This window comes from Mesoplodon bidens, assembly GCF_964165515.1.
Source record: "Mesoplodon bidens genome assembly, chromosome: 8".
Lineage (NCBI taxonomy): Eukaryota > Metazoa > Chordata > Mammalia > Artiodactyla > Ziphiidae > Mesoplodon > Mesoplodon bidens.
This window is the reverse complement of record NC_138165.1, coordinates 94,009,407-94,035,188: the sequence shown is the minus strand read 5'-3', so window position 1 is coordinate 94,035,188 and position 25,782 is coordinate 94,009,407. Positions and strand designations below refer to the sequence as shown.

The window sequence follows — 25,782 nt, the reverse complement described above, 5'->3', positions numbered from 1 at the left end:
GGGGCCAAGTTTTTATTTATCTTTCCTGGTTTTTTGGGGTGGGGAGGCTGAGGAATGTGGAGTGTTGTAACATTGGGGAAGGGGGCTGGAGAAGCGAGCGGGAGCTGGCTCTCCTGCCCTGTCCATCCCTCTCGCCCCTGTGCCCGTGGCGGCTCCCGGCTCCCCTCGGCTCCCCTCGGCTCCCCTCGGCTCCCCAGTCCCCCTGCCAAGCCCGTCTCAATATCACATTGTCTCTCTGAGCTCCCTGGGCCTGGCCCTGTGTTCCTGGCCACACCTCCAGCCTTGGCTATGGTTGTGGCTTCCAGCTGTTAGAAGCAGCTGTGGCAGCCTCCTCCAAACATGGCTGTGGATCAGCAGTAGATGGAACCCGAGGGGCTATTTATAGCAGGGTGGCCCTGGGGCCTGGAGCAGGGCCTAGGGCCTGGGGAGATTCAGCGGCTCCTCATCAGGGACCAGCGAAACGGAGACGGATGAAGTGTTGGGTTTCTGCGTTCCTCTGAGTGGGTAGTTTTGGAACAGCCTGGTTTGGGTCTTGAAAACCAAACACAACTCAACCCCTCCTTACTGCCCCCGCCTTCGCGCACCCCCCACCTCCCCAAGCCTGACTCATGCAAACCCAAGCCCTCAGAGCCAGGAGAGCTGGGGAGACAGAGAAACTTTCCACCCTGACAGCCCCCCTTGGCTGTTTCCTCCTTCTGCTGCCTCCAAGGCTGAGCTGTTCAGAGCTGGGCGGCGGCCCAGGCAGAGGGGACTCTGGCCGCAGCCTTCTTACGGGAGCCTGGGTAGAGAGTCCTCCTCTTAGCGGGGCTGCCCTGACTTTGGGCTCAGCTGGGAGCTGGGCCTCAGAGCCCACCCACCCCTGCCTCGTAGGCGCTGTGGGGCCTGGAGAGGGCTGAAGGGGGCTCCTCTTCTTGGGACCCCAGTGGTCCAGCCCGAAATCTGAGGGTGAATCTTGCTGGTCATCTGTTTCTCCTCTCCTTGGTGGATTGTGGTTCCGTCTCCTCCAAGAGGTAGATGCAACTTGGTGGTCAGGAAAGGCCGGTTTTGGGGAGGCTCAGGGATGTTTGGAAGGTGCCAGTGGGCTCAGAGGGCTCTGGCTGCGCCTGGGAATGTGCAGGTTGGACGTCCGATTCTGCATCGAGCGAGGTGGCTGAAAGGATGGTGGCAGCTGGTGATGCAGGGTTTTGCTTTACTGCAGGGGTGAATGTTTGGCTGTATCGCTAACTACCCTTTTAATTGTACTTGATGTAATAATGGTAAGAGCGTCTAAGCGCCTTATATGCATAATTCCCTTTAATCTTCAAGCAATACCATAAGGATTGTTCCTTCTCACTGGTGACATTATAGAGGCTCAGAGCGTTAAGTAATGCGAGGCTGCCCAGCAGGAAGCTGTGGGACTCTGATCCTGTGCTTTCATCACCGTGCTGTTGGGTTGCCCTGGGATGTTTTGGACACCGACTTGGGTCCATTTGCCTAATTTTGTACAAGTTGACAACCCTGGAGATGGGAATGGGTGAGGGGGGTAACAGACAATGGACAGTGGGTCCTTAGGAGCATGATTTGCTGCCTAGCCCTGGTTGGTACACACCATGCCTGGCTGCTTCTTGTCTCAAAACTTTTGATTGAATGAGCCGGTGTTGCTGCTTTAAAGGAGGGGAATGTGGGCAGCTGGTGGCCAGAGGAGAAATGTTCAGAGCTGGGCAGAGCGGGGCTGGCGCTCTCATCTTTCTCCTTCTTTCATGGTTGCCATCTCTATTCTCCACTTGGGGTCACTATTCTGATGTCCAGCGAATCCAGGTGAAATGCGTTTCCATCAGTTTAGTAACTGTTTTATTGAGTGTGTACTCAGCGCACGTGGCACCAGCCCAGGCGTGGTGCATTTCTCAGCATTTGGGATTTCTCCCTTGCCCAAGGAAAGAGAGCCCTTCCCCTCGGGGGCTCGCAGGCACACTGGCGTGCTCATGTGGGATTGGCATTGATCGCTTTTGGCTTTGAGTTGCTGTGTTGCTGGGCTTTAGGGTGCCTGGGCTGGAATGCTGGCAGAGGCAGGAGAAGGGAATCTGTGTTTCCCCGTGGCCCTGACAGCTCGCGTGGACAGCTCTCTGCTGTTCTCCTGCCATCCAGCCGGCCACTGCCCTAACACTGCTTCTCTCTCTTTCCCAGAGCTCCACCAGAGTCACGCCAAGTGTCCAGCCCCATCCCCAGCCCATCAGGTATGCCTGGGCCATGGGGGACGCAGTGGGTGCAGGCAGTGAGGTCACTGTGGGTGTTCCCAGCAAGTCATGCCTCTGGGTCTCCGAGACCAAAGTCACAAAGCACGTGATAGGGGGCACGGGCAGACATGGAAGCCACAGCGAGAGGATGCAGGTAGATGCCAGTGGGAGACTCAAAAGTTTTAGCTTGAAGCCAGTCCTTGAGTTGGATTCTTCATTTACCTGCATGATCTCATCTAGTCCTTGCAACAACCCTGCAAGGTAAGTATTTTATTCCCATTTGGCAGATGAAGAAACTGAGTCTCAGGGAGGTGAGGCAATTTGTTAAAGGTCACACAACCGCTAAGAGGCAGCCCTTGGATTTGCATTCAGGACCGGCTGGCGCTGATGCCTGTGCTAGATCCCGTTCTTCTCCACGGGCAGAGGTTTCTGATATTGGAGGGTCCGCTCTGCGACACATGGGATCTTCCCGGACCAGGGCATGAACCCGTGTCCCCTGCATCGGCAGGCAGACTCTCAACCACTGCACCACCAGGGAAGCCCCAGAGTCTTTTTTTCCTGGGTCCAGGTTCTCTGGTTTTTTGGCTTGGGCCCTTCCCTCTCTGACTCCCCCCTCACCCCTGAGGCTCCTGAGATGAGTGAGAATCTGGCCCCAGGGATATGGACCACCAGTCAGAGAGGGTCTGGTGTGTAGCTGAAGCTCCCAGTGGGTTGTAGTCCAGCTGCCAGCTGTCCACAGAGACTGGTGGGGTCCTTTAGAGGATCCCCTCCTCCCCTACAGAGGAGAATCACCTTGGGGTGGGTGGGTGCAGAGTGCAATGCTGAGGTTGTCCAGGTGGTGGTGCTGTTCTGCCTTGAGTAGGAGCCCCACCCCCAAAGGCTGCAGGACAAGGAAAGAACCGGACTCAGAGGCCAAATTCAAAGTGGGCTCCCAGCGCACTGGCCCCTCTGCTACTTGGTCCCTGTCATCGCCACCACAGAGGAGCTGAATGTCACCCTTGGCTCTCCTATTTCCAAGCCCCATCTACACAGTTGGGCTCGGAGCTAACCGTGGTGGAGATCTGTATTCTGTCCCGTTTCTTGGTGTCCCGGGGCTGTACCCCCCATGCCACCCCGTCACTTTGAAACACCCCATGGTATTCCTCCCGCTGCCCCTCCAGTCCCAACTTTACCCCGCAGAAGTGAAGGGTTATCATCATGAACTCTGAGTTGCCCACTTGGGCAGAGCAGGGAAGCAGGACCCTAGGAGGCTGGGGTGATGGCGTAAGAAGGGGAGGGTGTGAGGTGACCCCAGAAACTGCAGGTGGCTTCAGAATGGCATGCCAGTGTCCTGAGACCCATTTCCCCTTCCCATCAGTTCCCCAGTGGGCACCCTGGACCCTCCTTTGGAAGAGCAGTTGGGTGAGGTGTAAAGGTGTGAGACCCCACCTCCCCTCACCCGGTGCCCAGCCCAGGGGGCTCCCCACCTCTCTGAGGAGCTCCGGTGGCACTGGGATGTCTGGGGATCACCTGCCGCTGCAGCAGCCCCCTCTGCTTCCTGAGCCCTTAGAAATCAGGGAGGTCACTGGTAGGAAGCAGCCCTGCGGGGCAGTGGGAGCTGCCAGAGGTGGGGAGAGAGCCAGGGAACAAAGGGCAGGAGCTGTCCTGCTTCTGGGGAGGGCTGGAATGTGTGCTGTGGTCTGGCTTACCTGGAGCCCAGGTGAGCATGTCACCTGAGCTGCCCCTGCTCCTGAGGGGCCTCCCCGCCTACTCCACAGCTCAGAGCAAGGGGAGGGCAGCAGAAGGCTAGCTCCAGGATGTGAGAGGACCCAGTTCAGGCTCTCCTTCTTTTTCCGGAGCCATCCGGGGATCCTTCGAGAAACTTCTGCCAGACCAGGCGGCCACAGTATATTAGGAGGCTGAGCTGGACTCCCGGGCCCTGGCTGGTTCTGGCCCTGGCTCTGACGTCTGACCTCTGGGATCACAGGTTGAAGGCCATGCTGACAGGATTGATGAGCACCTAGGATTGGTGTCATCACTCTTTGGTCCTGAAATGGCCTGAGATCCTTGCCAGCTCCTGCCAAGCTCTGTTCTCCCCGACGCTCCCAGACTGGGCTTGTGGGCTGCATCGGCCTTGCCAGGGGAAGCCTCTGGCCTTGGCTCTGGGTCAGGGAGCAGCCAAGCCCCCTGGGTTAGATCTGGGGGCCACGTAGAGTGTGTAGGGGGTGTAGATCCCTGGACCTTGTCCTGGGGGCCTGGATTCTGATCAGGACCCGCCTCTGCTTACTGTCTCCCCAGAAACATGAGTGTGAGCCGGGCCACAGAGGACAGCTGTGAGCTGGACCTGGTGTACGTCACTGAGAGGATCATCGCCGTCTCCTTCCCCAGCACAGCCAATGAGGAGAACTTCCGGAGCAACCTCCGTGAGGTGGCCCAGATGCTCAAGTCCAAACATGGAGGCAACTACCTGGTGAGGATGGGGCCCCTTGCCCGCTGGTCCAGTGCCCCATCCTTTCTGCTTGCCACCTCCTCCTGCTGGTGTCTTGTCCCACCTGCCCCTGAGCCAGCTCTTCCTCTTCTCTCCCTGCACCTGCCCTTGGCCCTAAGGAGTGTCTCTGCAGCTGGGATGCAGCATCTGGAGACAAGTCGTGTGTGTGTGTGTGTGTGTGTGTGTGTGTGCACACGTGCGTGCTTGTCCATGTATGTGTGTGTGTGTGGTTTGTATGTTTGTGTGTACGTGTGGGTACATGCATGTGCGTGTGGGTGTACGTACGTGTGTTGACCAGGAGGAGAGAATAACAGTAAAAGCTCACGTTATTGAGCCCCGGTGATGAGCCAGGCCCTGTTCTAACTCCTTTCCACATATTTAACACCACGACAGTCCTAGGAAGCAGGTTTGTCGAGAACACAGAGAGGTGGGGTATTTGTCTAAGGTCGCAGAGTCAGGAAGTGGCAGAGGTGTCATACTGTCGGTGCCTGTGAGCAGTCTTAGGGCAGAGTTGTGGCAGAGTGTGTCTTGAGAGACCTGGTGTTGCTGACACCGGGATCATACCTGGCACAGGAGGATCTCCTAACCAGTGTGGAGGAAGTCCCCTCCACCCCCCACCATGGTCTCTAATGTCAGAAGGGCTGGCCTGGGGGATTGGATCTATCCTGGCCCCAGGGGAGCGCTCAGGCCTGCTTTACAGGGAGGTACTTGTGGGCTGGACCCACAGACTGGACATACCATCATGAGGGGCTGCCCTGGGAGGTCTGAGCCGAGCTGGGGTGTAGCGGCTGTATTAGGTCCCTAGGGCTGCTGTAACAACCTACCACAAATTAGGTGGCTTAAAACAACAAAATTAATTTTTTCACAGTCTGGAAGCTAGAAGTCCAAATCAAGGTGTCAGTGGGGCCATACTCCCTCTGAATCCCCCAGGGGAGAACCCTGCCTTGCCTCTTCCTATCTTCTGGTGGCTCCCGGCAGTCCAGTGGCTCCTTGGCTTGTAGTGGCCTTGCTCTAGTCTCTACTTCTGTCATCATGTGACCTTCCTTCTTTCCTGTGTCCGTGTGGCCTCTCCTCTTCTTAGAAGGACACCAGTCATTGGATTTGGGGCCCACCCTGAATCCAGGATGATCTCATCTCCAGATCCTTGACTGCTTACATCAGCAAAGGACCTATTTCCAAATAAAGTCGCATTCTGAAGTTCCACGTGGATGTGAATTTTTGTGGGATACTATTCAGCCCTCTACGGAGACCCGTCTGTCAGCTATGTTGGACATTGTTAAGAGTCTGGCTTTAAACATCAGAATGTTGTGGGTTGGAATGCTGCTCTGCTCTCATCAACGATCTGATCTTGGCACTTAGCCTCATTAAGCCTTAGAATCCCCATCTGTAAAATGGGTCTACTTACCTCTATGGTTGTGGAGAGAATTAAGGCAGGTGGTAGGTGTAAAGCCCTTAGTGTGGCCTGGCAGGCTGTGGACACTGTAACACTGAAGTGTTAGCCATTGTTAACGGCATAGAGTGTGTTCCTTTATGGCCTCAAGAGTGGACCAGAAGCCGTCTAAGATCCTGCCCTATTTCAGGAGCCCAAGATTCCACGGGTTTTTGCTGCGTCCTGCCTGTTCCAGACCCTGCAGTCCTCTTCTCTCCCCAGGCGACATCACAGGGGTCTTGAGTTTCCCAGACCATGAGGTGGATGTGGGGAGTTCTGCACGCCTCTTTCAGAGGTGGAGAAGGGAATCCAGAGGTTGGGGGATTCCCGTGGGATGTGGTCAGGTGTTGGGAGGTGTGTGCTGGGAGAGGGGTGTCAGGGGTCTGAGAGGGCTGACCCAGCACAGTTTGCACCCTCCTATGGAGGGCGTCCGACCACTTACATCTTCGTGCGGTGAGCTTCTGAAGTCGACATGTGAAGAGGAAACCAGAGGTGGCCAAATGCTTATCATTTGACACTACTGGATTTCCATTCAGTGTGGAGAGATGCCCACCTTGGGGGTGGCATGTGGGACCTGAGACAGGTTCTGTCCCCTTCTCATCTTCAGTTCAGGATGTCCGCTCATCCAGGGGAGTGGCTGTGTGTCTACATACTTGTTTCTCTCTCCCTCTTTATCCTGAGAACCTGTAGTTGAGTTCCTGTCCATCAGTGTGTATCTGGTAGGACTCCATGTATGGTGATGTAGGTAGAATTTCCAGCAGGGAAGAGAGAGAGAGAGAGAGAGAGAGAGAGAGAGAGAGAGAGAGAGAGAGAGAAAGGGCCAACCTTCTCATAATCTCTTCCTTTTCCTCCTTCTAGCTTTTCAACCTCTCTGAGCGGAGACCTGACATCACAAAGCTCCACGCCAAGGTGAGTCCATGGCTGTTTGGGGTGGGGAGGGATTCTCCCTGCCTGGAAGAGGGAACAGGGGGGCTCCCTTCCTCTGAGGTTCCCACATTAGAATCTTGGGGGAAAGTTCTATGACAGTTGCAAAGCCCATTCAAACTTACAGTATTTGGAAAATAGAAAATAATATATTTATTGTTTCTGTGATACGAATTACAGAAAGCAAAGCTCAATGCAGTGATTTCCACCAAGGTCTGCCACCTGTGGTGCACACAGGGTCTCTGGGGTGGGGCTGGAGCTGTGAGATTTTGAGTCTTATTGAAAAGTATTCTGGATTTAAACCAGCTGGGAATCACCACCATAGACCCTCCTACAGCCAACTTTCTTTCACTTGCTGTTCAGTGCGCTGTGTGTGGGCTTTGTGTGCCCATCTGCTCTGGCCCCTGGGTTATGGTGCCTGTCGCTGTGTGACCTTGAGCGGGTGGCAGACTTCTCTGGGCCTCAGTTTCCACCTCTGAAAGTGGACGGGCTGGATTAGATGTGCTCTCTGGGCCCTTCCGAGCACAGATTTTCTTTTACATTAAAGTTTTGTGAGTTAAGAAAAGTTTGAAGGAGCCTGATGACTGCTATTCAGATCTGTTCTCTGTCTCGCTCAGGCCTCCTTCGGTTGGCCTGAAAACTTGATGGTTTGTGTGTCCAGGGCCTGGAAAAGAGCCGTGAACAGGCTTCACCTTTCCTTCTTCCTCCCTGAGCCAGATCTCAGGGTTATCTGTGGGAGGAGAGCTGCGGAACAATGCTGGAGGCTCCCAGCACATTTTAAGGTCAAAGTCATATGGAAGGGACCTGGGGCCATTGGCTCTAAGCCTTTGCTTTATGCACAAATCAGAAACTGGGGCCGGGGAAGGGGCTGTGACTGGCCTGAGGCCCACAGGGAGGCAGTGTCAGAACCCAGGGTCTGTAGGCCCGGGTCAGTGTCCTTTGCCTCCACACCCCTGCCTTCCAGAGGGTTGACGTGCAGGGCAGGAACTGAGGCCCCGCTGCTGGTGGCATCGCTGTGGGGCTGGTGCGTGACGTGTGTGGGCACCTCCCAACCACCGCCCGCCTCCCCCCGCCCCCGCCCGTTGACTCTCTGGACTTCTGCCGCTTCTCACTCATGGCTTGGGCCACAGGTACTGGAATTTGGCTGGCCCGACCTCCACACCCCAGCCCTGGAGAAGATCTGCAGTGTCTGCAAGGCCATGGACACTTGGCTCAACGCAGATCCCCACAATGTTGTCGTTCTACACAACAAGGTCAGAGCGGGGGCTGCAGGGTGTCTGTGTGCGTGTGTGTGTGTGTGCGTGTTCATGCCCATGCACGAATATATCCTTGGATGAGTGTATGCACCTGCCCATATCACTGGATTGTGTGAGCATGCAAGTTTGTTTGTGTGTACTCTCCTTCTTGGGGATAATCAATTCTGTCTGGGGTGCACCCCCAGGAAGTGGAGGTACCAGCCCGTGGATCACTCAGGTGTGGTGGACGATCAGCTGTGTTTCTTCTTTTTGAGACTCAGCCCGCATCCACTTCCTACCTCCTCCGATTCTCCCTGAGAACCCCGCCCCTCTCTGCAGCCCCTGCCCGCCTCGCTCTGGGGCAGGAGGGCCAGCCTTAGAAGTAAAGGCTTTTGTGTTTCGGGGCTTTTTCAGGGAAACCGAGGCAGGATAGGTGTTGTGATCGCGGCTTACATGCACTACAGCAACATTTCTGCCAGGTAAGAGGGCCCCGAGCCTCCCATTCTCTGAATATTGACAGCAGAGCCCCCTTCCCCCACCCACCCAAGGCCTCTCCCTCCCTTGGGGTTGGAGGATAAGGACAGAAGAGGTGAGAGGTGCTGAGGACAGGGGGAGGAGCCCCTGGAAAGGAGAATGTCCCTGCCCTCAGCTCTGGGACAGGGGCCGTTGGACAGAGAGCAGGAGAGAGGAGACACCATCCCTCTGTCTGGGGCCCTGGGGAGGGGCAGCCGTGGGAGGCAGGCCCATGGATGGACACCCCGTCCAGTCGGCTTCTTGGGGCCACTTTTCTTTGCCCAACTGCCTTCTGTTTACCTGAGTGAGCAGGGAGGGAGTCACAAAAAAATATTGGATCACATCTGGGTCCAGCAGAGCCATCTGGAAGGTTTCTCATCTATTCCCCTGCTTCTGGCCAGCAGGGGCATCTTCCCACTTAGGTGTTTTGCATCAAGAATAGGAAACAACCAGTGGATGATTCCCATTCTGATTTGGATTTTCAGAGAGGCAGAGGAATCCCTCCATTCAGTCGTTTGATGACAGTTATGGAACAGCCACTGTGCAGACGGCTCTAGGTGCTGGAAATAGAGCAGTGGGCAAAGCCAGGCCACTGCCCTCATGAATGTTAAATGAGTAAACAAACACATCAGTAAGAGCAGGTGATGAGTACTTTGAAGGACGGAGACTAGAGCAAGACGGTGGGGAAAGGAGGCCTCTTGAGGAGGTGATAATTTGAGCAGAATTAAGTGGCGAGAGGGGGGAAGAGCTGAGTCCTATACAGTCCGTGGAGGGGTGGGGTGGGTGGTGGCAGGGGACCTTCCAGGCAGAGAAGAGGGAAGGACAAAGGCCAGCAGTGGGAATTCGAGGGGCTGGCATGTTTGGAGCCGAGTGAGTGAGGGGACGAAGAGTGGGAAGTGAAGCTGGGAGGGGGCAGAGCCTGGGGGCCTTGTACCCTTGATGGGGACTTTGGGGTTTATTCTGAGAGGGATGGGACATCGTTGGAGAGTCAAGAATGGAGAAGCTATGTGATCTGTCTCTTTAAAAAATGATCTCTTTGAGGATGGGTAGAATGCTCTATGAAGGGCTTGCAGTAGGACGGTAGTTTTATGACTTTAAGAAACCTGACCAGCTTAATCTTTGCTTAATGGTCAACATTTCCTGTGCACCTACCGTGTGCCCACATGTGCCAAGCTCTTTGTAGATGTTATCTCACTCAGTTGCCGCAACAGCCTTCAAGGAAGGCACGGTTATCAGCTCATTTGACAGGAAAGAAAAATCAAGTCCAGGAAGGTTAAGTAACCTGCCCCAAGTTGCAGGGCTACTAAGTCAGTGATGAACTTGAGATGGGCTCCCAGGCTGCCTGGCTCCAAGGCCCTTGTGCTGAGTAGTATAGCACACAGGATGGAGAGATGCTGGGGCAGTCCTTTCCTGAAGGCATCTCAGGACAGAGTGGCCGGAGGGCTCTGCAGGTGTGGGAAGCAGGGCTGGGTGGACAAGGGACTCGTGGAGGTTGGCTCCTCTGACCACCTGTCTCTCCCCACAGTGCTGACCAGGCCCTGGACCGCTTTGCAATGAAGCGGTTCTATGAGGATAAGATTGTACCCATTGGCCAGCCATCCCAGAGAAGGTAGGTCTCCAGGGCTCTCGGCCCAGTGCATGTGTGTGTGAGTGCGTGTGCGTGTGTGTGCGTGTGTGCACTCGCTCTACGTGGGAACTAGCCTTGTGTACCCATGGTGGGTGGAGCAGCACGCCTAGGTGGGGGTGTACCAAGCATGCACGTTCAGGTGCCAGCCTGCAGGGGTGGGAGCTCAGGGACTTGGGTGAAGCCATGAGCAGCTGTGTGTGCTCACACTGGGGCATGGCAGTTGGCTGCTGAGGTTGATTCCAGAGAGCAGCAGGGCCAGAGGTGGGGGAGGTACAAGAAGGAAGCTTGTATAAGAAGGCAGTGCCTTTCTCGGTCCTGGCAGCAGGGTTGCTTCCGTGTTTTGATGGGTCTATAGGAGGCTGATGTCACTGCCACCTGCCCTGAGGAGGTCACAGATGTTCGTGATAAGGGTCACCTTCTGCTGTGAGAGCTTTAAAATTTTACAACAGTCTCTCACCCATGTGGTCCACAACAGCCCAGGCAGGAAACAGGACAGGGATGGATTCCTTCATTCATTTGGCAAATTTTAGGTACTCTAGTATGTTCCAAGTGCTGGAGGTATCTAGTTGGACAGGACAGAATCTTTTGCCCTTAGTGAGCTGATATTGTATTGGGAAAGATGGACATTACACAAGTAAATAAACCTTCAAGGTCATGTCAGACAGTGATAAGTGCTTTGATGGGGAAAAGCCCAAAACAACACAACGGGCTAGAGAATGACAGGGGTGGACATGAGGGGCTGATTCCAGTGTGCTGACCTTTCTGAGAAGATGACATGTGAGGTGAGGTCTGAGAAGGGAGAAGGAAACATCTAAGTAAAGGTCTGGGGTAAAGGGTCCAGGTAGAGGGAACAGCAAGTATAAAGGCCACAATGTCTCACTGACTTTTCTATCCCTTCGGAACACTGACTGGGCAAGCAGGACCCCCTAGCTACAGATCCTGGAGCTTTCCAGCCTCTCCATGCCGGGGGTCCCCAACTCACACCCCATCACCCCTACCTTGCCTGGCTAAAATGTGCCGGCACCACTGGGGACTATTTCCACCATTGTAGCAGGAAGCCCAAGCAGAAGTGTGTGAGTCCTCAGGCAACCAGCGCCTTACAACTGGCACAGGACAGCTGGTAGCCAGCCTCTGGGTCAGAGATCAGAAACGGAATGTCTTTATGTGCAGAAAATTCTGACTAGGCTGCCAGACACAGCAGCTGTGGATCAGTGAGAGTCTTCCCAGGGAAGAAGTTTCAGGGAGGAAAGAAGTATTATTCAAGATCCTGACTTGCTACCTGTGGCTGGTGCCCTTGGTCATGAGTCTGACCCTTGACCTTGAAAGATAAGAGGTTCAAATAGAGGAGCACGATGTTACGATGGCACAATGTGGCTTGGAGAAAGTGGGCAGAGCTGTCACATTTCTGAAGTGGAAAGCCTGGAGAATGGGGATGAGTGTTACCTCTCAGGACCGGGCTTGTTCAGGGATTCCACCGTGCTCAATGTGTGCTTACGTAGCATGCCATCGGGGTGTGTGTGTCCGTGTTTACATTATCTGTACCTGCCTTGCAGCTCATATCTGCAACTGCATCTGCTCGTGGGTGGGTAATTCTGTCTCTGCCCAAATGTGGAAGTGCAGCTGTTGGGAAAGTGGCGTTTGTTGCCACTTTCCCGCCTTCTTGTCAGTGTCGCTTGCAGGGATTGGAGCAGCTGGAGGAGAGGAGGGCAGGGAGTGAGGGAGGGAGGGGCTTTGCCTGCAGCTCCCCCATTCATTGTCACCCCACCCCGGGCTTATTGTCCCCAGCACACAGACACATCCTGTTGGCACGATCAGAAGATCTGATAGGAACCCGCCATTCCAGGTTTCCGGTTTGAGCAACGGGGCTGGGGGCTGGGCAGGGGCCTGAATAGGAGCCGGTGCTGCCCATCAGATTATCTTGCTGGGATAATCCAAGGTGGCCCCACCCCAGCCCAGGGACAGAGGCCTACAGGCCTGGAGGTGGGCCAAGGAGCCAAAAGACAGGACGGGGACCATTGTCATGGTTATGAGCGTTCTGGTCTCACCCGCCTCAAATCAGAATGCATTCTGATTGGTCCAGCTGACCCAGCTTGGCATCCTCTGGCCAGTCAGAAAAGGAGGACACACCAACCAAAAGGATTGGCCTCTCCTTCTAGTAGATGCACTGGAGTGAGACTGCTTCCCTTCTCCTCCCACCTTTGTGTGCTCCTGCAGTGTGCCTTTGGGAGGCTGATGACCCTTGCTGGACCTAATTTTCCCTCTCTTCTAGAAGGAGTGGGGATGGCTTATTCCCTCCATTCTTCCAACGAGATCTTTGTTAAGGGAATTGGGGCATGTTGACCCTAGAGATAGGAATACTTAGTGGAAGTTAGATATCCTCTAATATCAAATGAAATGGTACAGAGGAATTTTGTACCCTTCAGCGTGATATAAAAAAATGAAGGACTAGAATTACTAAGCTCTTCCTATTTGCTGGATTGTCATGTGGCTGGTGGGTCTTGTGGGAGCAGAACTGGGGCCTGTGGGTACAAATGCACAGTTGGTTATCGCAAAAAACAAACAAACAAACAAATGCACAGTTGGTTTGGGCTCGCTGTGAGGGTGTCAGAGCTGTCTGATGGTTGATCACCCTGTCTTGTGCGGTAGTGAACAGCTAAATGATGCCTGTCAGGGATGTGTGGGAGGGCATTTGGTCCAGCAGGAGATTCCTGGGCAGGGAGTGAAGCAGGAAAGAGACGGCCACATTGACCACCAGGAGGCGCCAGAGAACCCCAAGTGGGAGGTTTGGCTGGACCCCACTCCAGATGTAGTAGTACCTGTTCGCCTTCCTGGGGCTACCGGCAGCAAGGGTGGAGACCCCACCTGCCAGGAGACCTGGGGGCTGGTGGTGGTGGTGGGGAAGTTGGCAGGGCAACCTAGGGCAATATGCGGGGGGGAAAAGAGAACAGAATGGCTCTGCCCCAGCAGAGGCCTCCCTGGCTGAAGCTTCCCTTCTCTCTGCTCCAGGTACGTGCATTATTTCAGCGGCCTGCTCTCCGGCTCCATCAAAATGAACAACAAGCCCTTGTTTCTGCACCACGTGATCATGCATGGCATCCCCAACTTTGAGTCTAAAGGAGGTAACTGCCCGAGCCCTCTAGCTTCCATTCCCCTCCTGTCTTCCATCTCTTTGTCTTAGGAGGCAGCCTTGGGGGGTAAAAATGGGGGCTAGCTGCAGTCTTAGGCTTGGAGTCTCAACTGTACCACTTCCTATTTCTCTGAGCCCCAGCTGATTCATTTGCAAAATGGGTTGGATACTGGCAGTGCCTGTGGGCAGGTGACGCTGGACGGTGTAGTGTTTTCGTAAACTCAAAATGCCTTTTTTTTCTTTTAACATCTTTATTGGAGTATAATTGCTTTACAATGGCATGTTAGTTTCTGCTTTATAACAAAGTGAATCAGTTATACATATACATATGTTCCCATATCTCTTCTCTCTTGCGTCTCCCTCCCTCCCGCCCTCCTTTGAATGAAAAGTTAGTATTTCTTCCTGTTTCTTTTTCCATTTCTCCTTCCTCTTTTCCTCCTTCCCTTTCTTCCCTTTCCCCCTTTCTTCCCTTTCCTCCTCCTGGCCGATCCTTCCTTCCTTCATCTCTCCTCTCCCCCTTCCTCCTCCCGCTGTTTCTGCTGTCTTGGCTAATAGCACCCCTCCCTTACAGGGTGTCGGCCATTTCTCCGGATCTACCAGGCCATGCAACCTGTTTACACATCTGGTATCTAGTAGGTATTCCGCAGGGGTGAGAGGCCAGGGATGCCGGAGGTCCAAGGCTGAGGACTGGGGGCTGGGGGCCGGGGTTGGGGGGCTGCCTAGGACCTTTTCTAGGAGGACTTCTAGGGTAGGGCTGAGGAATGGGTCAGCGAGCTTTCACAATAGCCCCCTGGGAGGGGCAGCTGGGAGAAAGTGCACTGCCCGGCCACCTCAGCAGCCCTCTTTCCCTCTGCCTGCCTCGCTCCCATAGCAACGTCCAGGGAGACAGCCAGACCAGCATCTGCATCACCATCGAGCCCGGGCTGCTCTTGAAGGGAGACATCTTGGTAAGTTGCCCTCTGTCTCAAGCCCCCGCACCGCCGTTTATTTTTTCTTCCTTTTCTCTTCCTCCTCCCCTTCTGCCTCTCTGGACAAGAGCGTCCCTCCTGGTGGGCCACCAGCGTTGGGGTCGTTGGCTCTCAGGGGCCCTGCAAGGCCTTCCAACCTTGACGGTCCTTGTCCATCCCCTGCCTCAGTGTTGGATGTGCCTTCCCCCGGGCTTGCCTCTTGTTCTGGAGTATCTCCAGGGACATATGTCTCTGTGTGAGCTGTTACCTCTGGGCTTCCTGTTGGTGACAAGGACTCCATCAATTCTAACTTCACTCCTTCCTCCTGTGATTTAAATCCACTCCTACGTTGCCCATTCTGACTGGTGTACAGGAACTTCTTGGGAGGATAGCTTTATCCCCACAGGGCAAGGCTGGCTTTCAACTCTCTGCTGTTCTGGAAGTTTCCCCAGAGAGCTCTGAGATCCTGTTTGGGGTTGGTGACCTCTTCCTCACTGGGTTTGGGGCTTAGTCGTGGAGCTGATAAGGAGGCTCCTTGGGGATAACCTTCTACCTTCAGGCCCCTGATGGGCTCTGCTCTCTTTTCCACCCAGCTGAAGTGCTACCACAAGAAGTTCCGGAGCCCAGCCCGAGACGTCATTTTCCGCGTGCAGTTCCATACCTGCGCCATCCATGACCTGGGGGTTGTCTTTGGGAAGGAGGACCTCGACGATGCCTTCAAAGGTGGGCTTGCTGAGTAGAGAGGCAGACCTAGCAAGGAATAATTAGACCACAGGATAGGAGAGCAATACTGGAGGGGCAGCAGTGAAGGGTGACCGTTTTCGCACGGGAAGGGAGGTGTTCCAGGAGCTGTCTCCCCTTGCTTCTTTCCTCGATCCATTTAAGGTTTTATCTGTATTACATTCAGGCCCAGGACGTGTCCACATCCATCCACCCATCCACCCATCCATCCATCTGTCCATGTATAAATCCACCAGCATCACTGTGTGTCTGTATGTGCCAGGCATGTGCTAGACCCTGGTGATACAAAGAGAAAGAAGTCAGGCCCTACCCTCAGGGAGCTCACAGTCTTATGGGAGAAAGAGACAAACAGACATGTTACTATGATGTGATGCGTGCGGTGATGGAGATATACACAGGCAGGATGGGTGCTCCAGGGAGTGGACACCACCCCTGCTGTAACTTCCCTTCCTGCAAGCAGTGAATGGTGATCTGTGTGCAGATTGGGCTCAGGCAGAGATCAGAGCGTGGGGCTGGGGCTCTGAGGAGGAGAAGCTTGATCCCCCAGTGTGGTCTGGCTCATGCAGGAGAAGGATGTTTCTATGATGAGCTTTCCCTGTACCGGAGCCAGGAGAGCAAAAGCAGAAGACGCTGTTATAATTGCAGAAGAGAATGTAAATGTCATCAGTCTTAACAAAGAAAGTAAAAGAATAGCTGACAAAATAAACGTAGAGTTGCGGAGAGGTGGGAGAGGTGGGAGAAGGGAGCGGCACAAACTTCCTCCTCCTACATGGAGGGAATCAGGGCACCATCGGAAATGGACAGGTCCAGAAATAGAGGCTTAACCATCGTATGGAAAGTTTCAGAGGTAAGCAGAAGGGTGAATTAATAATAATAACAACAGTAGTAATAGTAATAATAATAATAAACCAGATTTAAGAAGGGAGGTGGGAATACTATAAGTGATCCAAATTATTCATCTTCATAGTGGTGAATCAGTGAAGATTATTTAAAACTGATATATCTAGAAATAGTGGCATAAAAACTGTGGCTATTATTTAGAGTCTTAGAGGTAACTGCTCGTAGAACAAGAAATAGAAATGGTAAGAAATGGTTACCTCAGACAGGTAAGACAGGGCTAGGGTGGGTAGGAGACTTAATGCCATTATATATACTACTTGTTATATTATCAACCATGTATACATGTATTCCTTTAAACTTTTCTAGAAGAAAACTTTTTTTGGAGTCCTCTTTTGGGAATCAGTTGCCCATTTTTGTTTTTCCATCTCTTTTTTTCAGATGATCGATTTCCAGAATATGGCAAAGTTGAATTTGTGTTTTCTTATGGACCAGAGAAAATTCAAGGTAAATGCCAAGTTAGAATCCATTGATTCATTCCCTTCCCTCCACTCTGCCCTGCCCCACCTCAACTCACCTCTACCATTTTCCCACTGATTTGCTCTACAAATATCAAGTTACCTGTGGTTGAGAGTCAGGCCAGCAGTAAAAGATCTGGGTATCATAGTGGACCCCCAGCTAAACATGAACCAGTGACTTAATCTCTGGATAATAAAAATAAAAAAGTAGACAGAGAGGCGCTGGGTTGGATAAACTATTCTGGCCCCATTAGGTCATCATCCTATTATATTCAGAGACTGAAGGCTATGGTGGATGGAGGGAGTGGCCAAGGGGACTCTCAAAGGTGCTGGATGGACGATAAGTATTTATGAGAACTGAGGTGATTCAACCTGAAGATGAGAAGGCCAATTTAATAATAGCCTTTAAGCCGTTAGACTGGTTATATGTGGAGACCAGTTGTTCTTCATCTTATTTGGGAACAGAATAGGAAGAGGTGAAGTCAGGTTACAGCAGAGGGACTCTGGGTCGACTAAAGAAAGGACTGCTGGGTCAGGAAGGTAACTCACCCAGAAGGCCTGACTTGCAGCTTATGCTGTCTGCATCCTGGGCTTTCTCTGGATGTGTAGGAGAGATTCTGCCTCTCTCCTCAGATTTCTGCCTGCAGTGGCAAGCATCTTAAGTGGAAGGGCAGGGGGATGGCTGGGATGACCTGTGTCCTCTCAATGTCAAGGCTGTGATTTGCCTGCTGTCCGTGACCCCGTGCAGCCCATCACAGGCCTCTCCTACACTTCCCCCTGACTCCAGGGCCAGACTCTCTGGACTCTTGGCACTGCCCCAGGGGTCCCTGGGACACAGAAGAGAAAGAGGCAGCCACCCAGCCAGAGGGTCCCCCAGCTTTCTTCTAAAGGGTCTTTGTTGCTCAGTGCTGCTGTCCTCCTTTACCCTTATGACCTGGTGTGAACCTTTTCAAGAATGCGAGAAACCAGACTCCTGGGTTCTCCATCCAACTGAAGCGAGTGGTCCTGCCTCGCCACGGTCAAGAAAATGAGAAGTCCCTTAGGGAGCATCCTTAGGGAACTTGTTGGTTTCCTCTGTTTTTCCAGCCGCCGATCGGTTTTTAATTTCTCTTCACTGTCGTCTCCGCCTTTCCCATCTTCTAAGGCATGGAACACCTGGAGAACGGGCCAAGCGTGTCTGTGGACTATAACACCTCCGACCCCCTCATCCGCTGGGATTCCTATGACAACTTCAATGGGCATCAAGATGATGGCATGGAGGGTAGGTGGGACCAGTGGCTTCCAGCCCCTCTGCGACGGCACAGCCCCTGCTCACATGGCCTCGGCTCTCTTGGTTTGCTATGACACCATACTGGGTTCAAAGGGAGGGGAGGTGCAGAGGAGAGGTCCAAAGCACCTCTGAGAGCTCACAGTTCAGGGGGGAAGATAAAACCAAACAGGAATGAGCTAAAGAATGAAGCAAAACAGCCATACAAGGGTGTATCCTTGGTACCGAATGAGTCCCATAGGCAGTGAATGCTCTGAGATTGGCAGGGGATGGATTCTTGAGAGCTGGAGTGGTCTGGGAGGGCTCCTTGGAGGAAGTGGCCTTGCGTGGAGCTTGAGATACCTTCCTGTGCTTAAAATACAGCATTTGTTAGATTTCTCTTAACCTCGTTGTTGGATTTCTCCAGGCTCGCTGCCCGAGTTCTCCAGGGTCAGAGCACTAGGAAGGTAGACACAGCATTTAGGATCCACAGGCTTTCATCAACAGCCAATGAAAATGTTTGTGAGCTGGAAACAAACTGGTAGGCTCCAAAATTTGAAAAGAAAGCAGCAGAATTGAAATTAATATATGTTTAATTTAGCAACAAAACCTAACATAATGTCAAAGGGTCATCCACAGCTCAGTTCAACTCTTGAGAGTTATATATGAGTTCTGTAGATTTATTTGGTTCATTTGAGTATGTGTGATGGGATGCAGGGCGGGGCCTCCATGAGCATGTCTGGAGCTCAGGAACGCTTGAGACGCCCTGTCTGGAGTTTGGCCACGGGCTTGTTACCCTGATTTGGTCCCAGGATCACGGAATGTGGAAGCTGGGAGGACCTCAGGACCGTTGGCCCATCCCCCATCAGTTTTCAGCCGGGGTAACTGAGACCTGCCCCCGCCCCCCGGCCCAGAAGGAAGCATCTCTTGATTTACCCCCATGACCAGGATATGTCCTTTCAAGGACACCAGCACCCAGCCTCTGTGCTTCTCCTCCCAGCTGAAGCTTGTCCTGGGGTGGGGACCCTGGGCCATGTGACAGAGCTGGATTAGGTAGACCAGGGACCCTCACCCTGGTCTCCACCTCCAAGGTTTCGGATTTGTTGACTCCACGCTGAAAGTCGTTTAGGCCTTTTCCCGCATAAAGATTCTCCCTCTGACCTTAGAGACACCAGAATGAGCGATGCGGTTCAGAGGGGGTGGGATGAGGGCGATGCTTAGGCTAGGATTTAGGGTTTGATGGGAGAAGTTCATGTGCAGTGCTGCAGTGGTGAAAGTTTGTCCTCTGCCTACCTAGTTCCCGCACTTCTCCCCCACCCCTCCAGGGGCCTAGACACTCCACCAGGGCCCTCCCTACTGTGCTGAGGCTGCCCCCCACCCCGCGCCCCGCAAAGCGCTCCTCTTCCTGCTCCAGCCACGTCCCCTTGTGCCCTGTAGCTGGGGAGAAGGCAGAGGATGAAATGAATCAGTCCTGAGGTAGCGGTGGCTGCCAGCCTAATTGTTCATCGTTCTGGGGATGTTTGCATTTTTAACAAGAACACTTGGCAATTGGAAGGAATTTTCAATGTCTCACCATCTCTCCCTGGTGTGGATTCAATGCGATGATAAATGTAAAAACATTTAGTAAACTATAAAGTGCCAGGCAAACAAAAGGTAAAACAATTAAGGGGAAAGGAGGGGCTGCGGGAAGGATGGGGCTTGGGACACAGTCAGCCGCGAGGGAAGGAAGCAGGCGGACTGAGCAGGAGGCTGGGACCAGAGGCAGGGAAGGGGGAGGGAGGAAGGGAAGAGGGGGGCCCTGGGCTCCTCTCCCTCCCCCTTGCCCGCCCTCCTCTCTCCTCTGATCTGTTCTCCCAGGCAGGGGGATGGAACCAGTAGGATCTTTTGGCCAGTTAAATGTCAGCTCGTCCTGTAGGGACAGAGGGGCTCCTGTCTGGAGGCTGAGACACTGGCCCTGCGCCCAAGGGTGGGAAGGGAAGGCAGCAGCTCACAGCCCTGTCGTCCTTTTCCCTTGCCTGGCTGGCCCGGGCCTGGAGCTGGGCGGCTGGAGTGGTCACCCGGGCAGACCCAGCCTGTCCCGCTGTGTACTCCCCGCTGTCACTGGGCTGCATCCCCCACAGGGACAGGAGAGTCAGTGGGGTGGCCCCGGGGCAGGAGTGGTGATGTTATCCTCACCCTGCTTCTCCTGGCTGGAGCACTTCTAAAAGGCTCTAGATTCTGGGGCCCAGAGGTAAATGCATTTTCTTCTGGCTAATTCTCTGGTTCACGAGAGGGAAGCCAGAGGCCTCTGTCTGTTTCCCTAGTTGTGGGCAAGTCACTGTGCTCCAGTTTCCACACATGCTATCTGGGATAAGGGCCCCTAACCCCCAAGACTCTGGGGTGCTCAGGAGATGGCCCACGCTGGAGCCTGGGTGGTGGTTTGGCCATTTGCTGGAGCTGCCCTCGGGCTGGGGGATGGCCTTGTGGGCTGCGATGTGGTGCCCGGGGAGGCCCTGGACCAGGAGAGGCAGGATGACCCTGAGGTGCTAGAGCCCTCAAACATGTGTGCTTTAGAGCCCAACTGCCTGGTCCACACTGTGGAGTCTCCCGTCTGCAGCTGTGTGCCCTTGGTCAAATGATCACGCCTTCCCGTGGTCTTCATTTCCTTATCTGCAAATGGGATGGTGACGGTACCCACGTGATTGGGTTATTGTAGCAATTTTCATGAGAGGCAGTTTGTACTGTGGTTAAGACTGTGGCATCTGGAGCCAAACTATCTGGGTTCAAATCCTCTGCCAAGATGCCATCCTCTTGGGGCCTCCGTTGACTCTGTTGTAACATGGGGATTTGGTTGACAAATCATTTCGAGCATCTTTCGGGGAGCGGGAGCTGCAGAGGGGCTGCCTGCTGTGCTCCCTCGTGAGTCTCTGTCATGTCGGTAGTGACCACCATCTCAGGGGTCTGCTGACAGGGCTCGGGAGGAGGCCCCCTGGCCTTGGGAGCCAGCTCGGGCTTTGCCACGCACCGGTTACGATGCCAAGCACTTGATAGCCTCCATCTCATCTAACACTTGCAGCCACGTGGTGAGGTGGGCACTGTTATTATGTCTGGATGGGGGACTGGGGCACAGAGGGGTTAAGTGACCTGCCCAAGGTAGCCTCGCTAGTAAAGGGTGGATCTGGTGTGGAACCCCGGTGCTAACTGCTATAGCGTCCTCAGCTGGCCGTCGTCCCCAAGGGTCTGTCCTGGGTGTCTGGTCCTGTGACAGTACCTGGGTCCCGCTGAGCTCGGGTGAGGGTCTGCTCGCTCTGCCCCCCACTTCTCACCACTGGACAGTCCACATCTCCCCTGCCCCGCCTCTCAGTATGGGCGGGGGGCTTATACGCAGTGAGGCACGGAGTGCAGTACCCTGTGGCAGGTACCCAGCAGGGCTGTGGTGCCGGGAACAGCTGAGGCACATCCCTGATGTCCCCCTGCCCCCGCCGCGCCCCACCACCACCATACACAGGAGGGGCTGCTCACGCAGGACTGCCTCTGGTGAGGGGCTGGCCTCTCAAAATACGGACAGGGTGGTGTGTTGGAGGTGAGGTGAGGCCATTTCTGGAAGCTGCCCGCCTCTGCTATTTCAGGCCCACCAGGGGCGGGTTTAGAAGGAGTGGGCCAGTCCCTCTGGAGCCCACCGGGTGACTCAGAGTGGTGGGCGGGGGCACCGGGCCCAGCTCTTGGGGACAAAGGTCATCTCTGGCCTGGGCCCCACCTCGGCCCTCCCTGAAGTGAGAGGCGGTCGGCGCTGGGGTCAGAGCTCCGTTCCTCCGGGAAGCCCTCCAGGTGACCCTGACTTTACCCTCCATGTCAGGAATTGCTCTGTGTTTAACCCCTTCCTTGCTGCCTGCATCCCTACCCTCTGAACCCTCGTACAGGTTTCCAGTTCAAGGCATGCAGACCCGTGGCACTCAGCACGCTCTTCCTTTCCTTCAGGGTGTCCCCCGTCAATCTCAGCAGCAAAATGAAGGAAGAAAACATGTGGGGACTTCTGGTCTCTGCAGGCCGGCCCCCCCAGATCACAGAGCCCATCTCACACCCTCCCACTGTAGAGAGGAAACTGAGGCTCGAGAGGGGAAGGGACCTGTCAAAGAGGGGGACATCCCTACAGTGGAACCCTCCTTTCATGATCTCAGCTCACCCTGTTGCAGCCCCATTACGTGATGACCATACCGCATGTGGGGAGGTCAGCGATCTAGCCCGGGGTCAGGAGATGAGAGCAAGGTTGGCGTGTGAATTCAGGTGTCAGCTCCAAATCCCTCCCACCCCCTGGAGCTCAGCTTATTCTCCTCCTCCCACCCCTGGTTCCTCACCTTAGATGACAGGATGCTCACTGCCCCACAGGGTAGCCCATTTCCCTGGAGGATGGGGCCAGGAAGTAGAGCCAGAAATAGAAGGAGAGTGTGCCTCTGCGTGGCGGACCTAGGCTGCGGTGACCGTGGCTGCTTGGGACCATTTTGGCTCCCCTGCACTTAAGCCAGAAGGAGGGGGAGGTGATGAAAGGTGAAGAATCCAATGAAGAACCTTCTGAGCAGAGAAGTTTCCAGGCCTTGGGACAGGTGGCCGGGGAGCATAGGATGAGTGCCTGTTGTTTCGGGGGCTCCTTACTTTGGGAGCAGAACCCTGTGGTGAGCCTGATGATGAACTAGATTGATGTCCTAGTCTGCTTGGGTGGCCACCGCAAAGTACCACAGACTATTTGCTGTAAACAATAGACATTTATTTTCTCACAGCTCTGGAGGCCAGAAGTCTGAGATCAAGGTGTGGGCAGGGTTGGTTTCTCCTGAGGCCTCTCTCCTTGGCTTGTCGACGGCCGTCTCCTCTTTGTGTCTTCACACGGTCTTCCCTCTGTGTGTGTCTGCATCCTCACCTCCTCTTCCCTTAAGGACATCAGTCTTATTGGATTAGGGCCGACCCTTATGACCTAATTTTAACTTAATCACCTCTTTAAAGGCCCTATCTCCAAGTACAGTCACATTCTGAGGTACTGGGGGTTAGGACTTCAACATATGAATTTTGGGAGTCACACAATTCAGCCCATAACACCCAGGAAGGAGTTTTCTGGGTTGCCCGTAGTTGGATGCCTGGAGTCTTGGTCCTGAGTGAGGAGTAAGAAAAGGTCCAGGGTGGGTGGAGGGGAGAACAGTCTGGTCCCCCACCAGCCTCCTCCTCTCTGCCTTTCTCCAGTTTGGTCTGGAGCCTGCCAGCTCAGCGCTCTAGCTGGCACCACATTTCACAGCCTCCAGAAGTCCCATTAGCTCTTTGGCCTGAGTAATGAAGCCCCATGCCCAGATCCCAGCTCCCTGTGGGTGGGAGCAGGGCTGTGTTTTTGCCTATGCTGCACGGAGCTGTCTCCAAATTCCTCCAGAGTGTTCCAGGGCAAGCCTTCCTGGAAGCAAGTGCGAGACCAAGAGGGTGTGGGCTGCCTTCCAATTCTGAGAAGCCCACAGGTTGACCAGGCCTGAATTATCTCATTGCCCACCCACTCCCTCCCACCTTTCCCCAACCTCCTTGGACACTGAGTTGATTAGAATTTCTCAAGACTTAAAAGAGGACGGGGGAATAGGGGCTGAGGCTGGGTAAAGCAGCAGATTGCTCAGAGCCAAAAGGAGTAATGAAGGGAGAAATGACAAGTCTGCTGGCCTGGCTGAAGATGGCAAGGGGACTAATAACCACACCCTGCAGGACGCCCGGCAGCCCTTCTTTTGTTTCTGTGGGCAGCCCCATCAGAGCCAGGGGCTGGTGACGAGGGGGCTTGGTTTTGTGCCCAAGCCTCTCACCCTCAGGCTCTGTGAGGAGAGGAGTCCCCTTCCTTCGGGGAGAGAGTCCAGCTCTGTAGGACACCCACCTCCTCTTCATGTTCTTTTGTCTGAGCTGGAGAAGAGCCTCCCTGATGGTAGCCAGGAGTCCCTAGCCTGTGGTGACTTCTCATGAGCTGGGCTTGTCCAAGGATTCTCTGATATATTTTTTTCTTTTGAGAGAAAGGAAAGAGGAAGGGAGAGAGACACACAAACAGGCAGAGAGTGAGGAGAGAGAAGCAGGTGAGAGACATGGAGAGACAGACAGACTCAGACACACACTGGCCTGGGAGGCAGGAGATTTGGGTTTGGGTGTCCTTGGTAACTCCTTTTCTTTAGGTCTGTTTTATTTCCTGTAAAATGAGGAAGTTGGAGTAGCAATTCTTTCCATTTCTTTGAGCTCATTACCCCTTTTTGTGACTTGTGAGTAGCTAAGATGGACTTAGCTTCCCTCTCTTGAGCTTGTAGTGGGAAGCAGCATTGCTCAGTGGCTGTATCAGTCAGGAGGGGCTTGGCTATGCTGCATAACAAACAGCCCTGAATTCTCAGTGGCTTAACCAACAAAAGTGTATTGCTTGCCCATGCTGCCTGTCCAGTGTGGATTGACAGGGGTCTTTGTTCATCTTACTTCCTCCAGGCTGATGGTGGCTTCATGGCATAGGTGCATCCACCACTGCTGCTGAAGTAGGCAGAGGACACTGTGACTTGCACACTGCTTCTGTCTGGACATGACACACTTTCCTTCTGCTCACATTTCATTGGCCAAAACAGGTCACACATCCATGCTTAACTTCAAAGGGGGCAGGGAATTTGTGTGTGGAAGAAAGTAGAAATATCGTTGAACAGACTGATGTCTACTCTAGGGATTAAGACTGTGGAATTGAGAGTCAGAGGATCTGGTTCCAAGCTCTTTTGTTTATAATTGTGTTCCTTGGTCAGGTCACTTTGCCTCTCTGATGCCTTATCTGTAAAATCGATACAGTAACAGTACTTTCCTTCCAGGATTGTTGTTAAGGCTCAATGAGGTAACGTATGTGCAGTGTGAAAAGTAAGTGCCTGGTGTGTACTATGCTGGCAATAATTTGTGTCTATTATTATTATTATTATTGAAGTGCTGGAGGAAAGAAGATAGAGGTGTGATTTTGAATGTATACAAGCCCTCTCTTCTTAAGAAAAAACCCATATTCCCCTGGTCCTTCTACTCTCTGGGAACTGTCTGTAGCTGGTTCTGTTCTGGGAGCCCCACTCTTGGAAGTCAGGAGACTTGCCTCTGACACCAACTTGCTGTGTGACTTTGGAAAAGTTACTTTCCCTCTCTGGCTCTCAGTTTTCCTTATCAGTGAATTGAGGGGGGTTGATTTGCAAGGAAACTTCCAGCTCTACAACCCTAATGATGACAGTGATGATGACAAAGGTAATGACTAGATGATAGCTAGCCTTGTGTTCTTACCCTGTATATGTTCTCTTAGTTACTCCTCCCCAAATGCCTATACGTGGCTACTGTTTTGTAACCATTAGGCTGACCAAGCAGAACTTGTTAGGATGTGGTTTTAAAGCTTCCCCTGCGCCCGAATGACATTAGGGTGAGTCCCGTGCCTTTTCTAGTCACACTTAGGTAATATTTTACAAGAGCCTCTGGGCAGTAATAAAGACGCCCAGAGTGAACTTGGTGAACTTGGTGCTTCACCCAGAATTAGTTCTTCCCCCTTGTCTGCCCCTACCTTGCGCCAGCTGTGGATGGGAGGGGATGGGGGTCGTTTCTGTAGGTTTTCTCTCTGTTTCCCTGACTGATGGGAAGAGAGGAAGGAGAGAAGGGATGGGAACATTTTTTCTTGCCTGCATCCCTGTTGGGTGGAGACACAGGCACAGATGATATGACATCTGAGCTCTTTGACAGTGGAAGATTCTGGGTGACTGTTTCCTCCTGCAGCACTTCCGTGGATGTTTTGGAGCCCCCCCCCCACCTTTGAACTCCCCAAGAGTCTCTTCTCACCGTTTCCTTCGGGTGGGTGACCGCAGACCTGTCAGAGGCTCACCCCTTCCTCGGCCCGAGCATCCCTCGCTCCCTCCACCTCCTCCTGTGGAGGTGTTTCAGCCCTGCAGGTGGCCCTCTAGGACAGGATCTGAGACAGCCCTGGG

The 25,782-nt window shown here is 53.7% G+C and overlaps 1 protein-coding gene across 10 annotated transcripts in view; it reads left to right on the top strand.

Moving 5' to 3' along the window:
* The window catches only part of TNS1 (tensin 1), a 232,385-nt gene that overhangs the window by 134,128 nt on the left and 72,475 nt on the right, over positions 1 to 25,782 (top strand). For 9 of the 10 annotated variants that reach the window (XM_081242900.1, XM_081242898.1, XM_081242901.1 and 6 more), the window contains 12 exons: positions 2,164 to 2,213; positions 4,491 to 4,662; positions 6,968 to 7,018; positions 8,164 to 8,286; positions 8,683 to 8,747; positions 10,307 to 10,390; positions 13,415 to 13,527; positions 14,107 to 14,167; positions 14,407 to 14,482; positions 15,076 to 15,205; positions 16,502 to 16,567; positions 17,723 to 17,839. In XM_081242900.1, the coding sequence (XP_081099026.1) occupies positions 2,164 to 2,213; positions 4,491 to 4,662; positions 6,968 to 7,018; positions 8,164 to 8,286; positions 8,683 to 8,747; positions 10,307 to 10,390; positions 13,415 to 13,527; positions 14,107 to 14,167; positions 14,407 to 14,482; positions 15,076 to 15,205; positions 16,502 to 16,567; positions 17,723 to 17,839 (1,108 nt within the window). Of the gene's footprint in view, positions 1 to 931; positions 1,011 to 2,163; positions 2,214 to 4,490; positions 4,663 to 6,967; positions 7,019 to 8,163; positions 8,287 to 8,682; positions 8,748 to 10,306; positions 10,391 to 13,414; positions 13,528 to 14,106; positions 14,168 to 14,406; positions 14,483 to 15,075; positions 15,206 to 16,501; positions 16,568 to 17,722; positions 17,840 to 25,782 lie in introns of those variants that run through there. The other variant, XM_081242899.1, reaches the window with a different exon arrangement.